Raw genomic sequence first — 16,524 nt, forward strand, 5'->3', positions numbered from 1 at the left:
ATTTTTAAACACTTCTATACACAAAGTATTTCTACAAGCGGCCGCCTCTCTGCTATCTTGCTCTTCTGGGACAGTTACTGGACAACGGAGGGAAGAGTTCTGTTAGTTTTTGTTTGTTTTTTCCTTGCTGTGTTTCATTTCTTTGGAAATCAAAAGAAATTAAGGGGGTTATTTATTTCTTTTTAATTTATTTTGTCATATTTTTATAAAACCTGCAGAAATGCAATAAAAATATATTTCAACAAGTAATACCTGAGATGTGGGATGAATTATTGCCTATGGGGGATGAGGTGGGGGGGCTCCTGTCGCTGAGGAAGGTGGGAAGGGAAGGCCAGGTTGGATGGGGCTTGGAGCAACAGGATCCAGTGGGAGGTGTCCCTGCCCAGGGCAGGGGGTGCAACTGGAGGGGCGTTGAGGGCCCTTCCGACCCAAACTGTTCTAGAATTCCATGATTCTGTGCTGTCACCTGTCTCAGTCCTCTACTGCAGGAGCAGAGCTCAGGCAGCGACACCAGGACCAGCACAGCTTTGGCGCGTGTTTTCCAGGAGAGGAAGAATGAAGAAAGTTCTAATCCTCTAAATTCTGCAAATTTATTGTACACAGTATCAAACATGGAATAGTTTAAAAATAAATGCAAAACAGATCCAATGGCTGTGACATTTGACTGACACTGTATTTACAGTCGCTCCCCAACGGCAGCCTGCCTGCCAACACGCAGCTTTCGGGAAAACCCACCTTCTCCCAGCCCCGCAAGACAAGATTTTTTTTGTAAAAGGGGGAAATTCAATTTGCAAAGTGTAACAGACTCAAACTTGACGCCGCTTTGTGAAAACCTGCCTGGGATTGCTTGTGCTGAAGGGACCAGAGGAAATAAAAGCAGTTGCGGAGCTCAGAAAGCTCCGAGCTGCTCAGACGCTCAGCAGGATGTGCGAGTGGCCGAGGACAGGGCGGTTTAACTGCAAATACCCAATAACGCCTGTTAATGGCAGCCTCTGCGCTGATTAATAAGAAATGAATGCGTTTGGAAATCAGCACAACCGTAGCACAGAGAACACAGTGACTCAGCGCTGACCATCCAGCCAGATCTCGTGCTGTTTCTTACAGTAAGTGATTAGTCATCCCACATCCCCGCATCCATCTGGATCGCACCAGACAGCTCCTCCTGCTCCCCACCAGCTCCCTCGCTACAGGGGAGAGTATCTGACCCTTCAGGCTGCCCAATATCGCATCTCTCAGAAAAATAAAAGCACTGTGTGTATTTAACAGCAACATCCCAGGGATTACAGCACCGCCAGTTGCTGAAAAGCGGACAGGGATGAGTTATCCTGGGGATGGTTATGAAGCTGGAAGCAGCGAAGCAAAGTGCTGGTCGCTAGCCAAATAAAATTTGTTTTGGTCACAAAGGCGAGAAAAATAAAAGCAGAATTATAGCACAAAGAACAGTAATTGCCATCTTCATCGTGTGTGAGGCAGCCATAGGGCAGCTCTGCTTCCCCACAGGGCTGGAGAGCCAAGGAGTGGGGCTGGCTCTCATCTCCAGATGGGGTTGGAGCACAAGAGCGGACGATGCCCTGTGTGGAACCACAGTGCCAACCCGGGCCCGCAGGCATGTGTGCTCGCCTGTGTCACCGCTGCTTCAGCTGACCACCTCCCATAGGAAAAAAATCCTGAACGTGACAAGGTCACGTTCTAACACGGCTGCCCTTCGCCCTTGCCAGCTGAACATGCACTTCCAAGTTTACACTGGTAAAAATTTGGAGCTCTACCATAAAGATTAGAGCCACCCAGACTCCTCCAAAAGCATTAAGACTAGCAATAAGATGGTTTTTTAACTCTTAGAACAACCCAATTCTAAAACCACACTAGTGAGGTGCTTTAGTTCTTCCTATTTGGGGACACACTAGGAATGTTTTGTCTTTGAAAACAGCAGCTCAGTGTGAATGAGAATTTGAAATCTGGCATTTCACGCCCTTGTTTGAGTCGCAAGGATGTTCTTTCCTGCAGGCCAGTTCAGCCTTTCCAATCTCTAGAATAAAAGGTTTTTTTCCCTAGCAGTTAAAAAAAGAAGAGGTTCTAGAAGTCCTACCTCCTCCCTGACATTAAACACACACCTTTCTATGCAAAACACACATCGGCTGCCAGCACAGGCATTCCAGGACGAGCCCTGCGAGCGGCTGCTGTGACAATAACTCATTTAGCGCAGGCAGGACGCAGGCTCAGACCCATCGCGAGCTGTCAGCTGGCACAGCCAGTCCACCTGGGTATCGTGCTGACTCGGCCCTTTCGGGGATGACTTGCAGCCAACATCCCGGATCGGCTGTTAGACGAGACCCCAGGGCTGCAGCCGCTGCTGCCAGGGCACAACCACTGCCAGCCACCCGCAGAGAACCTGAAAGCGCAGTCAGCACGGCGTGAAGGTCAGGCTGTGCTGAACCCAAGCCACGATGCAATTATTCCTCCTGGGCACAGCACATCCTCTGCAGCACTCCCAAAAATACCCTTCGCTGCTCCCAGGTAAAGGCATCCTTCTCGTTATGGAAAAGGATTTCCCACGCTGTTACACATCAAAAAATAGAAGGCAGAACCTGACAGAGAGGTCAGCGGGAACCCTTCTGGTCACGGTCAGCACATGACACGATTCCTCTGCTGCCAGGGTGATGTCATCAATAAAGGAAAACAAATTAGTTTTCCTGTTATAGATATGCAGGTCTTCTTCAAAACATCTTGAACCCAAACAAATTAGTGGTACACAAACAAGCCAGGAATGGGTAAGCACCGATAGCTGCAGTGTTAGCCAAAATGCAAGTCCCCTGCTCAGCCTTCGCCTTAAGGCCAGCGCCAAGGAGTTCAGCCAAGCACAAAGCTCTGAAGCTCCACCTGCCATAACTACCTAGTACTGACAGAAACGTTAACATTAGTGCCCAGGATGACAGACTCAGAGAATTATAGAACAGTTTGGGTTGGAAGGGACCTTATGGATCATCTAGTTTCAACCCCCTGCCATGGGCAGGGACACCTCCCACTAGACCAATCTGCTCAACACCGACAACTGAACTGCTGCATAAGGCACGCATCGGAAAGGGAAGGAAATCCATTTTTTAGTCATTTCTACTCCAGACTTCACAGCCTTCCCTGCAGGGAGCTGTCGGTGTAACCCCCAAAAAAAACCACGTGCACGTGGAGTTCACCAACAGCTTGGCACATCTACCAGGAGGGGAGAAAGCAGCAGGTGGTTAAACACGTCCTTTGGATTCATCACAACCTAGTGCAGCAACAAGCTCTGAACAGTCACTAGGGCTGCATCATGGACACAAAACCAGAAGCCCACTGGGGCTTCAGGTATCGACAAGGCTAAGAAAACAAGTCTTTATCTTTTAAATCAGATCTAGTGTAGCTAAATGATTCTAGAAGCCCAAACTCTCACAGTGAAATGCATCTAAAAATGTCTGCTCACCTTAAAACCTCCTGTGGCAAAAGAGTTCAGCCTCATGACAGCCTCGGTCCAGGCCGAGCAGCTCCCTTCCTCCTCTCCCAGCCCCATCTCCATCCCACCGCTCACCATTCTCTGTAGCATAACACATTTTCAGGGCTTGTCAGAAACTTCTGCACATGCTTGCAAACTCCATGCGTTTTACTAAGTCTGCCCCAGCTCGAATCAAACCTGCCAGTCACAGGTTCTGCCGTATTTTCCACTTCCCGGTGCTTGGAAGGAACCCCATGAAGTTGCCTCCAGCTCAAAGCATGGGTGATACATCTCACAGAGCGGGTTGCTCAGGGCATCATTCATTAGGGTCTTGAAAAGCTTCCAAGGACAGAAACACCTCGAAAGCTGAACATGACTGACCATCCTCTGATAAAACCACCTGACCCAGCAAACTCTAGCAGTCAATCAGCAATGCAAACAACACAAACCCTACTGCTCACACTGACCTGTGAATGTGCAGCAGAACACGCTAGAAGTCTATTCTTTCCTTCGACGTTTTTCCACCGTTAACTCCTGTGTATTTCTTGTTACTACTTCACCCCTACAAAAAGAAGCGATCACACGCTACCCAGAATGAATCTAAACAAAGCTGTAGTTGCCCTGCACATCGTCTCTAGTGTATTTTTACGTTCGAAAAAGGCAGTGCCTAACCCGCTAATGTTCTAAATTCTAAACTTACCCAGCGTGCATCTAATTGCTCTCACTGGGCACAAGCTCAGTTTAATACAGGACCATCTGCTGGAAGGGGCTGCTCCAAAACAGACTCATTGTCCCCCGAGAGCAAGAAACACAGTTCTGTTGCTTTGACTTTTGAGAAAAGATGCACTATTCAACTTAAAAAACCACCAAAATTCCAATCTTTGACAAGAATCTCGAGTGTTCATTAAAAAAAAACAAAAACTTTTAGTACACACCAGTAACAGAGACAATAAAAAACCACTATGCAGACATGTACAAAAACCCCTGAGGGTCGCTAAGTCCCAGTCACTTTGTAACAAGAGAGTTGGAAGCCAGAGGAGCTGGGTATTTATACAAACAGTGCAGTCAGCAAAGATCCAGGGTTTGTTTTTTTCAATATTTTTTGTTGTTTTCAATGCGCTAAGGCACCAGGAAGTCACAGTTAGGCAAAAAAAGATCTTCCATGCAACATTCAAACCCGATACGCTTACCCTGTGTTAGACAGAGGTGAATAGAGGATCACAGTGCAACAGCTTGAGGACAGCACTCTTGGAGCCAGTAGCAGCACAGAAAGCGAGTTGGAGGAGGCAGAGGAAGGAAAGGAGCCCTCACTTCGGATTGGATGGGATGTAGAAAGACTTGCTGTGAGTACTGGAAATCCATACTGCTTGTACAGAACCAACACTGCAACACCCAACCAGTCTGATACGGTTATGTCGCTCTGAGGACTTGTTTCTCCATTTCTTCAGAACTACTTTGGAAAGGCAACTTTCTTTTACCTCCTAAAAATATCAGAAGTGTTACAAAGGCTCCCATAACCAACGAGATTGTTTCAAAAGACACAGAGGGAAAAAAGACGGGGGGTTACAACAGGAAGGAACTGCCAACTCTCTTTAATAGTACATCACTCTGTCTAGCAGAGACGTCAGCAAAGCTCAAACCTTGCCGTACCAACCAGGAATCATACAGCATTTTACAACTTTAAAGCACTGTACAGACATCGCTGCAAGGCTACAGCTCTCAAGCTTTGCCAAACACACAGATTGGTCACACTTTACCACCAGCTACATGTTCGTTTCCTCTTTTGGTATCTCACAGCTCTTCAAATGATTCTTGTTTCGGCTTCAGATGATCCCTGCGAGGTCAGGTGTGAACACAGTATCTTGAGGCAACAACTTTGCGCTTCTTGATAGCATAACTCTGGGAGGAATTCTCTTCCAATTGCCAGTAAATCACACGGAAACCCACACGTATTTTATCTTCACCAACACAGCTGGCATTTTGAACGTCATTCCAGTAATTTGGAGGTTGCTGCCATAGGAAAAAGGTAATGGTTTTTTTTTGAGGCAGGTAGAAAGTTCTAAACTACTCAGTGTTAAATTCGTTCACTGCATCAGAAACTTGGTGCCTAAGGTACATTTAAAAATGCAACATGAGCTGTGCTCTGCTCCTCCTCAGGTTCTGCCTCGCCACATATGGTCGTCAGCCACAGTTTCTCTCCCTTTGCCCCCAGAACTGAACGTGTGGCGTTCCCAGTGGGACGGGAATGCCATGGAGAAGGGGACAGCGGAAACTCTCAAAGCTCGTGGCCACCACAGCCACCTGGAATGAGACTCATCCAGGATCTCTTTAAAAAACGCTCGTGCGATCTCTTGGTTTTCAGGCTTCGTGAATGAGGAAAAAACACAGCTATAAATGCAACGATTTAAACTACCACAGTGTGAAGTCAGTTTCTTGCGTTAAAGCAGACAAGACATCTTTACTAAGCTACACCTTTCCTGTCCCCTTCAGGTGATGACGCTCATTTCCTTTTAGTCTCTGAACCTCTGAATCCACCTGGACGACTGACAGGTCTCCGTTTTGGCTCTTACGGAAAAGTCGGTGAAGGGTTACAGGCAGCAGGCACTGAACTGTCACAGTCCAAGAGAGATTGGTCTTCATCAGAGACCATGGAAGCTCACATTTTGATCAATTCCAAGTCCTGGACTTCACTCCACACGTGCAGGAAAACACAACGTACCATTACTGAGGGCTGGCAGTGGAGACAGAGAACTGGATCTCATTGCCGAGGGGCTCCCGGCCTCCTCCAGCCAAGCGCTGTCTTCAGGGCACCTACCCAACTCCGCTCCATCAGCTGTTCCTTAAATACACTGTTGATCAAATACTCAGAGAGGGAGAGGAGTATCCTTTTATTCCAGTGGAGAAGTTGCACAGATCAGTCCATTTGAGACCAAGAGACGGTTAGAATTTAAGAGCAACAAAAGCAACACATCTTTTGCTTGAATTCTCCATGACCACTGATGCGTGAGATAATGCATGCTGCCAAATGACCGCGGCCCTTGCAGAACAGGCCAAAAGAACACAACTGAGATACCAAGGTGACACGTTCGCTAAGATCAATGTAACTCTAAATGACACCCATGAGTGCAGTGCCAGTTTCGGAATATTTGAGTAAAATAGTGAGGCCCCCACGCTTATGGCTGGATTGGGCACATCCAAAGAGTGAGCCACTTGTAATAGGACAGTGGGAACGTGAATCAGAAAGCCTACATCACGGAAGGGTTCTGTAATATCCTGTGTCTCCCACCCAGGCTCCCATAGATCGGGTCGATTAGGGAACAAATTGAACAAAACCTGTGAAAGTTACAGTGCGTATTTTTAGAAGGGAGGAACAAAGGTTAGACTACATCATTTACTGAATTGTTCCACCACTGCTCCGTAAAGTATTACGGCATAAATAAAAAAATTGAGGGGGGGAAAAAATAAATACATTGGCTCCTATGAAGTCAGAAGTGGTTTGGGCTGCATAGTGGAGGGGTGAGAGATGGGGACAAGGGGGCAAAATTTACACACTTTGAGACAAAACAGGAAGCGCCTGCGAAGTGGTAGAGGAGAAAGCCAAGAGTTTAAGTGTCCTCGTTCATATCCTGGCTGTCTGTCCGAGCGATTTTCCGTGGTGGTGCTGAATTCTCACCTTCTATTTCCACTTGCTCTTGATCCCTCTTCTTTGCTGCATTCTGTTGGAACAGAGAAAGCCACAGTGAAACTCTCCAAAGCCTTAGGTTCTGGCAGAAGCCAGTGTCAGTAGAATAAGTTTTTGTTTGTAAGCATTTCCAGATGGAACAGTTATGGAACGACCCAACTGAAAGAGTGGGACAAGCACCAAAGAGGATTTTGTCCAAAGCCAAGAGGTCCTCCCTCTAGATAGTTCTCCATATCTGAGGGTGTGATTGAAACCAACCATTGCTCTCAGCATCTTTTATATACACATCTCAAACGTGATGTGAATGCAAGGAAGATCCCCTTTCCCCCTGCTCTGCATCAGTCCCCGAACTTATCAAACCCTCCCAAAGCCTTCTCTCACATACTAATATTTGCTTTTCGGTTTCAAGTTCCTTATAATTTTGCCTCTCTTCACGTTATTCTGCAACCTCTGCTCTGCCCACGATGACACTTGCTGCTTCGATGTCTCCTGCTCCAAGCACTCCCAATCCAGGCAGCCTAGTTTCCTAGTCTCAAGCGCTGGTTAGAGCGCACTGCCTTGTGTGCTCCTCAGAGTTTGCACCCAAGGTACTTACACAGCCTCGTTAGTGTATTCAGACCCCGCACAATCTCATTTATCTCCTCCTACCAGGCCTGGGAGATAAAAGCAGCTTCACCCCAGCGAAAGCAGAGGCTGAGGCACAGGAAGACCAGTTTGCCAAGGTCACAAAGGAAAACTGCAGTAAGTGGGAGACGTAACCTCAGCCTCCTGAGTTCCAGACTAAACACCGAGTTAATGTCCCTCACGCTGGAAGAGAAAGTCTTTTTAAAAGAAGCACTGTGCAGAGACAGAGCCTCTTCTCACTGTGTTTTGCTGAAGCACAGGTCACAAGGCCTGGATCGCTTTCTTTTAATCCAATATTTTGATTGCAATCAATATTGACCTCAATCAGCCCGAGTCATCAAATTGAGACAGAATGTTAATATGAAGAAAAACACAACCATACCTTTTTATCCCACTGCTGGTGTAAATAACGCAAAAGAATATTTGTCTTTTCTGTTACTATGACTGCCAAAAAAAGAGAGAGAAACATACTGAGGTCATTTAAAATGCAATTCTTTAAACGGTGCTGTAACCACATTACTTCACATACTGGTCCTTTTGAATAAAAGGGCAGTGTGCAGGAACACAGATTACTTAGAAAGGATACATGAAACTCACAAAATCCCCATAATTAGACATGCACTGCTAAACACTGCGATGATAGCTCAATAATATCACTTTATCGGCCATTCAAAATTACATCTACATCAGGTTTTTAATAGTAGAACAGAATAAAGTGATAAAAACTCAAATCTGAGTAGGGCAGACTTACTTTGTTCAGATGGATACTCTCTCGTGGGAAGATATACCGATGGTCGTCTATTCTGTAGAAGAATTAGACCAGTTACCAGACAAAGGCAGCAAAAAGGTGATTTTTAACATCAGTCCAAAGGCCCTGATTAACGCAGACTATGGATGCACTGTGATCCCTGCTACACCACTCTTCGCAGCCGCAACTTTTAAAACACACAAACCCACATGTAGAAAGAATAAGGCCCATTTTTCAGGGCGTAAGACTGCTACTAAAGAATGTATATGTAAAAAAAGCACCACAGATGTGGTTTGGCTGATGTGAGAACAGGCATTCCTCACTGAAGCAAGCAGGAAGTTTTCCTTGCCAGTCTCAACTCATGAGCTATCAGCTGTCAGCACACATAGCTTCCTACAAAACACTCCTTATTTCACTCTAGCACCCTCTGAGCTGCACGTGAAAAGTTTCCCCTAAAGCAGCAGGATGTGGCAGTACTTACTGATGCTTTACATACAGAATCCGCATGGAATCTGCTGAAGTTGCTTTTGTTGTAGACCGGTAATCCTTTCAAAAAATCTGCCTAAAAAGAGACAGAACGCAAAGAAATAGGTGAGGAATGGAAGAGTAATATTCCGCTTGTTGTTTGCCTTGTGCTGAGTCTCAAAGGAGTCGCTCAGGTCGTTAAGACAAACAACTGAAGGGTGCTGCCAGGTCCCAGCCAGCGACTTGTTGTTGGATATGAAAACGCACCCCAAACTGTATCTGTGAAGTAAAACCAACCCTCGGGCCCTGTGCTTGGCTCATTATATGCCCAAAGTTCAGGAATTCAGTTAGAAAGCTGCTAATTAAATGTTCTGGCATACAAGTGATTAAAAAAGGAGAGACTTGTCCAGTTGGGTGAGCTCTGACAGAGGAAAGATTGGCACTACATAGATACAAACACTACCAGCTAGCAGACCAGAATCCACAGGGATTTAGCAGCACAAACCACAATACCACATGAGAAACTCTACTGCAGCCACGCTGATGGCTGTAGCCCTTCAATATCACACCGTATCAAACCAGTCACTCCTTTCTTTCCCAGTTAACACTCTAGGCTGGTTCCACAGCGCAACAAAAGCCTACGCAGCCTCAGAAGCCAAACCCTTATCACAAGGTTATCAGCCCAGCCCAACTTTTTCTCTTTGGGAAGAATCCCACCCCTACCGGGTCAACGGTACCAGTACATCAAAAACTGGTAATCCCAAGTCTGGATGGAAGCAGTCAGCCTGCCACACCACCGCTGATGCTCACACAGGCCAGCAAAGCTGTTTGCTGCATGGCTGCAGGTGCCCTGCAGAGCCCTCGCAGTTTAATTAACCCACAGCAGCATGAAACAGGAATTTCCTGTCAGGAGAAAACAGAGCTTAACAGTGTGTTGGTGGCTTTCTGCTCACAACAGAGTCAGAGCAAGATGCCCTGCACTGTCTGTGAAACAAGGAGAAGATGGGTAATGATGTACCTGTGTGATAACAGACGAGGGAGAGGCCCCAAGACGGAACCTTCCTCACCATCAGAGCTGCTACCCACGTCTTAACAATACTCTTAAAGATCCAAAGCCCACTATACTGAACACTAAAGGATTCTACTCCAGGACATACATCACCTTCTTTACAAGCACTTTCAAAAGGATGGTAAAGCAGCAGATGAAAAGTCATTTAATTTCACTGTTAGAAGAAACAAATAAACAGACGCTGCTGCTACAGAACAGCCAGGCTGGAAGACATTCTTATCATTTAAATAGAAGTCGCTATTTTTATTAACACTGCATCTTTAACTCAAAACCAGAGAGCTATGAATTAGCCAAACCAGAAAATATTGTTCATAATTTTGTTCTTAAAAAGACCTTGCTCACCCCCACCTTCAACCCCTCCCATACACCTGGGTTTAGAAATGATCTTGTTGAAAGGCTGGCCCTGGGTTCTAACAGGGAACTACACATTTCCCTTAATACGTAGGCCCAACGCTCCTTCCCTGTGCCCGCCCTGCCCTCAGTCACAAGCTCTCCAGCAGAGCCCGGCGCTTGCTCGTCTGCGTAACTCCGGAATGATGGCAGCATCTTCCGGTGCTGCTGTCACAGAAACCCTCAGCTTTGCACCGTGCTGTGCTCATAGCTCACCACTTCCCACGCCCACCCCGATGGATTTCTCTGTTCATCTGCTCTCACCAGCACAGACCACAGAACCCATATGCAACCCAAGGATTCCCAGGCTGAAAGGGATGGGGAATCCTTTCACTATTTCCAAAGGTGCAGCCAGCCACAGGTTTCTCCCATAGATTTAACAATTACCCATTATGTTTAACCATTATATTTTATATACCTATTATATGTCACTCATTATACTGCCGTGTTTAGAAGGCTTGAGGATCTTTACCAATATCCCATTGCATTTCAAAGCGCTTCACCTTCCCACTGCATTAAATTTGCAAGCTCTTCATGATGAAGGAACCTGCTCCACTATACCAGCCCGATCCAGACACAGACAGATGCATCCTCGATTCCTTTTACTGCAGGAAAAGCCAAGTACCCGACAGCTACTTGGCTTTATTACAGCTTGGAGAATAACTGCTCTGATTTAGGAGCAGTCAACCTCCAGTACCTCACCATAAGCTGCAGCTCACCCCAAGCTCCTCACACATGACTATTCCCTGCTTTCCAGACAGGAATTTGAACTGGCAAAGCCATGTTTCCCTGGAAAGAGGCTGGGTGAGCAGGATCATGGCATTCACGGGGGATCTCACAGTCTATTACAGCCAAGTTATGTCCAGTAAGGTACAAAAATACTGTTAAAATTATCAGTCAAAATGCAATTTAAGTGGTCAAGACGGGGTTTTCCACCTTCTTCCACAACTGAAGCAGGATATCATAGATTTACACAATGGTTTGGGTTGGAAGGGACCTCAAAGCCCATCCAGTCCCACCCCCTGCCATGGGCAAGGACACCTCCCACTGGATCCGGTTGCTCCAAGCCCCATCCAACCTGGCCTTGAATCCCTCCAGGGATGGGGCAGCCACCACTGCTCTGGGCAGCCTGGGCCAGGGGCTCCCCACCCTCACAGCAAAACATTTCTTCCCAACATCTTATCTCAACCTCCCATCTTTCAGCTGAAAATCTTGTCCTATCCCTGCACTCCTTGATCAAAAGCCCCTCCCCAGCTTTCCTGGAGCCCCTTTCCATGCTGGAAGCTGCTCTAAGGTCTCCCCAGAGCTTTCTCTTCTCCAGGCTGAACCCCAACTCTCTCAGCCTGTCCTCATACAGGAGGTGCTCCAGCCCTTGGATCATCTCCGTGGCCTCCTCTGGACTTTCTAAGCAAGCGGGAAGGTGACCACACTCAGGGAACACCTGGAGACCTCGGCTCTAAGGGGCACAGGCGTCCCCAGTGCTTGACCACTGCCTTCCCTTTCCTCAGGCCAGCGGCCACTGGGATGGACCAGTTCCAGCCTTGTTAGTGGTGCCCACTGCCCAGCGCCAAACAATCCAGATACTAAACAACAGAGCACGTGAGACAGACGTTTCTCCAACCTAGGCTCCATCCAGCACGTTAAGCACTCATCACCGGTTCAGCTGAAAAGCCTGGTTGTCGGTGGCACAAACTATCCCTCCGATAACGATAATCCCACTGGATATGTGCATGCTGCAGTGGGTCTCGGCTGATACGATCTCTACAATCATCGAAAAGGCCCCCTTAGGGGAGCCGTATTCCTGGATATTCAGACTTAGACAATATTCCAAGTGCAATGATCCTTATCTGCTTCAAGAGCACCACATCAATGAGCCCCAGAGGGTCACAGCTGTGTTTACACACCTCCCATACTGCGTCACATGAGGAAATGTTCCCCGTGCGAGCCTTCTGCCACTCTTTAACCAAAGAAAGAACACGCTGGCCAAGCCAGCAAAGCCAATTGAGCATCCTGCATGGAAGGGAAAAACCAGTACCCGCACCAGGCAGATGCCTCGTATCTTTTGGGAAAGAAACTCAAAAGAAACAACGAAACAAGAGCAATTAGGCAGCCTCAGAAGACAACACTGTTTCCCACTACGATTTGGGAAGCGAGGTAGAGACAAGATGCATTGACTGTTCCTGTGTTACCAAGGACACTTGGCTTCTGAGGAAGATGCCAGTCCTCATCTACAAGCAGGAAGGTGAAACAACCCAAGCATACATGCCTCGTTCTCAGCTTCTGAAGGGAACTGCAGTAAAACGCTACAAAAGATGAGGCCCGGCACACAGACACTGAGAGCAGGGCTCTGTCCCAGCGCGACGCACACACACGTGGATGTGGGGCTGAGGAAACCACTATCGCTGGCTTCGGAACGGGCACTGACGCTCTCGGCTGCTGTACGTCTGTGCACAGAGACCACAAGGACACCACTGTTTCTCCCTTAGTTTCAGGTGGGAAGAAGGAAAACCCACTTTCTCCAAAAATTAAGTCACTACAAAGGCAGGAAGGGAGAGTGGAAGCCTCTTGGCTACAACAGCCACTGCTGAAGGCTCAGGCACCAGATCAGGAGCCTGTGGCTGCTTTGGGGGCAAAGAAAGGCCTGAATTTAAGCTCCACACCCCCCGGGGACAGGGAACACTCACATCCCTGAGGCATCCCAATTTCCCTCTCCTGTCCCCCAGCCATGGGGGTGGAGGGAAGACCCTGCACCTTGGCAGCCCGCCTTCATCCCCCCCAACACAAGAGAATGGGTGCACCCCCAGTTCAGGGTGCCCTTGCCCATCTGATCCCTCCATCACTAGGGAGGGAGGTACAGTACCATCTTGGGGTGCCACAGCACACCCCTCTTGGGGGATGAGAACGGGCACATCCCCAGCTCTGGGTGCCCCTGCCACCCTCATCCCTCCACCTACAGGGACAGGGGCAAAACCCCACCATTTTGGGGTGCTACAGCCCCCTCTCATGGAGCGGGGAGATAAGAAAGGGTGCAACCCCAGCTCTAGGTGCCCTTGCTCTCCTCGCCCCCCATACCTGGGGGAGGAACCCCACGTTCTTGGAACGTCACAGTCATCCCTCCCCCACCCCAGCCCAAAAGAAGGGGCTCATCCCCAGCTCTGGGTGCCCCTTCCCGCCTCACCCCCCACACCTGGGGGGGAACCCCACCACGCCGGGGTGCTACAGCCCCTCCCCTCTTGGGGTGCGAGACCCCCTTGGCCCACGGCGTTAACCCCCGCCCCCCCCGTCCCCACGAAGGCCGGAGGCCGCGGGCCCTGCACGGCAGGAGGCGCCGCGGGACGCTCCCTCCCGGGTCGAGCGGGCCGGCAGGGCCCCTTTCCCCTCACAGACCCCCGGGCCGCCGCCATTTCGGGAGGAGAGAACGGAGGGGAGGAGAAGATACCACCTACCATCTTCTTCACCGCCGCCGCCGCGCCTCGGCCCAGCCCCACCCACTGCCTGCACCGCCCGCCCCGCGCCCTCTCATTGGCCCGCTACGCCCGCCCCGCGCCTTTCGATTGGCCCTCACTGCCTGCTCTCACGTGCGATTGGTTCTCGCGTCTGTCAATCAGCGCGGCGCAAGTGCAGTGTTGGGTTAGGGCAGGGGCAGGAAGTGCTCGCAAGGAAAGAGGACCCGGATGTAGCGCTGAGCATGCTGGGAGTTGTAGTCCAGACGCCATTCCCCTCGGTGCACATTAGTGAATGAAGCCTATCCAGTTTCATGGGCAGGGACACCTCTCACCGGCTCAGGTTGCTCCGACCTGGCTTTGAACCCTTCCAGGGATGGGGCAGCCACCACTGCTCTGGGCAACCTGGGCCAGGGCCTCCCCACCCTCAGGGTAAAAAATCCCTAACACCCATCCTAAACTTCTCTTCTTTTAGTCTATAACCATTACCACCCGCCCTATTGCTACAGGCTCTGCTAAAAATGGCTTCCTCATTTTTCTTAATAAGCCTCCTATAAGTATTGAAAGGCCACACTAAGGTCTCCTGGGAGTCTTCTCCAGGCTGAACAACACCAACTCTCAGCCTGTCCTCGTACAGGAGGTGCTCCAGCCCTTTGATCATCCCCATGGCCTCCTCTGCACTCACTCCAACAGCTCCACGTCCTTCCTACGCTGACGACTCCAGACAGGGCTCCAGGTAAGGTCTCACCAGAGTGGAGCAGAGGGGCCAAATTTCATGCTCCCACCACCCTCCCGAAGACTCCCCCAGAGCTGCGGCCCTGTGAACGAGCCAGTTTTCTGCCCTCCACTATTAACAATTAGCGCATGAGGGTCAAGGTGAATCACTGGGCTTTAATCACAGCTCATATTTATCTTTGAATCACACTTACAAAAGGGCAATGATTTCAGAATTTAAAAAGCAGCTGTTAAACAAAGCCCTTGGAGGCCACGCTGGATCCAGCACGATTCCTCACATGCTTCCTGATCGGCAATCGCTGCCACTTGGCACAGGCTGGGTCATTCAAACGCTGCAACGGCTCCAGGGCTCAGTTCTGGCTTGCCCCATACCAAACTGAACGAGTTCTCAGTGGCTCAGAGACTTCCTGCCCTTCAGCATGCGCCGGAGGATAACCTCGACACCGGCTGGTGTGCTAATGCGCTTGATCCAGCCGTGGGTGCGTTTGCGCTTGCGGTTGTTGGGCTGATATTCATTCCCTCGTGCTTTCATCCGGATCTGCTGGCAGTTCCAGGAGGATTCCAGGCTGGGGCAGGCACCTGCGGCCTTGAGGGAGAGGCGAGTTCTGAAAGACAGCTCCAGGGGACTTGAGAAAAGCGAGAGCGTTCGGAGCTGGAAAGGGCAGACCACAGCTTGTCGCAGTAGGAAAAGCCTATGAGAAGAAGAAAAGAGAAGTGAGGAGAGGGCCCAGTGCTGCCAGTGACAGGAAAATAAGGGGATCTTGTCAGATCAGGCTGCCACATCTGTGTCCCCATCCCTGCCCCATGCCTTATCCCAGCCCCTCTCCCTATCCCTGCCTCACCCCTGTCCTTACCTTATCCCTATCCCTATCCCTATCCCTATCCCTATCCCTGTCCCTGTCCTTGTCCCTAGCCCGACCTTATCCACACTCCTATCCCTGTCCCATTCCCATCTCCATCCCTACCTTACCCCTATCCCTGTGCCTGTCCTCATTCTTGGCCACAACCTTCTTTTCCCTATTCCTATCCCCATCCCTCTCCCATCTCCATCGCTATCCCTATCCCTGCGCCACTCCCACCTCCATACCTACGTTATCTCTATCCCTGTTCTTGCCCCATCCCTACCTCACCCATCTCCCCAGCCCCGTCCCGTCCCGTCCCCGCCGTACCCCTCAGCGCCCCTCAGCGCCGCCGCCATGGCCATCCGGTGCTGCCCCCGCCTCCTTCCGGTTCATGCCGGGCCCCGCGGCGCGCATGCGCGGAGGACGGGGCACGTGCGACGTACGCAGCCGCAAGGGGTGATGGGATTTGTAGTCCTGGAGGAGGGGCAGAGTCCAGTATGTGCCATGGGAGGTGACAACCCTGGATGGACAGACGGACAGAGAGCGAGAGGGCGGGGAGCAGCTCCGCGGGAAGGGCTCATGGGATGGTTTGGGCTGGAAGAGACCTCCAAGCCCATCCAGTTCCTTCCCCTGCCATGGGCAGGGACCCCTCCCACTGGATCCAGTTGCTCCAAGCCCCATCCAACCTGGCCTGGGACACCCCCAGGAACGGTGTCCTAAGGAAGCTGCTCTAAGGTCCCCCCACAGCCTTCCCTTCTCCAGGATGAACAACCCTAACTCTCTCCACCTGTCCTTGTGCGGGAGATGCTCCGGCCCTTGGATCATCTCTGTGAGTTTGTGGAGACCGGAGTCGTGTCCCTCATCCTGGTGAGCTGAATCCTGGTGGGAACACAGCAAACCAGCACAGAAAAACCCTGGATCTGCTGGCTGCCCTTGGCAATATGTCCAAGCTTGGCTCCAGCAAGGCAACCTGAAGGATTTTTTTGATGACCCAGCAGGAGGTGTCCCTGCCCATGGCAGGGGTTGGAACTGGATGGGCTTTAAGGTCCCTTCCAACCGAAAC

The 16,524-nt window shown here is 49.9% G+C and overlaps 2 protein-coding genes across 3 annotated transcripts; both read right to left on the reverse strand.

Moving 5' to 3' along the window:
* Positions 1-576: 576 nt before the first annotated feature.
* On the reverse strand, positions 577-13,940 carry DDA1 (DET1 and DDB1 associated 1). Its single transcript, XM_054050119.1, has 5 exons — positions 13,888-13,940; positions 8,999-9,079; positions 8,521-8,572; positions 8,152-8,213; positions 577-7,179 (listed from the first exon to the last, which is right to left on the reverse strand). Exons 1-5 carry the CDS (start codon positions 13,888-13,890, stop codon positions 7,069-7,071), a joined length of 309 nt encoding a protein of 102 aa, XP_053906094.1. The 5' UTR covers positions 13,891-13,940; the 3' UTR covers positions 577-7,068.
* Positions 13,941-14,759: 819 nt separating this feature from the next.
* Positions 14,760-15,876, reverse strand: MRPL34 (mitochondrial ribosomal protein L34). Of its 2 annotated transcripts, none has more exons than XM_009568334.2 (2): positions 15,789-15,876; positions 14,760-15,311 (listed from the first exon to the last, which is right to left on the reverse strand). In XM_009568334.2, exons 1-2 carry the CDS (start codon positions 15,821-15,823, stop codon positions 15,008-15,010), a joined length of 339 nt encoding a protein of 112 aa, XP_009566629.2. In that variant the 5' UTR covers positions 15,824-15,876; the 3' UTR covers positions 14,760-15,007. The 2 variants fall into 2 exon arrangements, with proteins under 2 accessions (XP_009566629.2, XP_053906334.1); XM_054050359.1 differs by having other exon boundaries at positions 15,799-15,866.
* Positions 15,877-16,524: the final 648 nt, after the last annotated feature.

Source organism: Cuculus canorus, chromosome 27 (assembly GCF_017976375.1).
Source record: "Cuculus canorus isolate bCucCan1 chromosome 27, bCucCan1.pri, whole genome shotgun sequence".
Taxonomy (NCBI): Eukaryota; Metazoa; Chordata; class Aves; order Cuculiformes; family Cuculidae; genus Cuculus; species Cuculus canorus.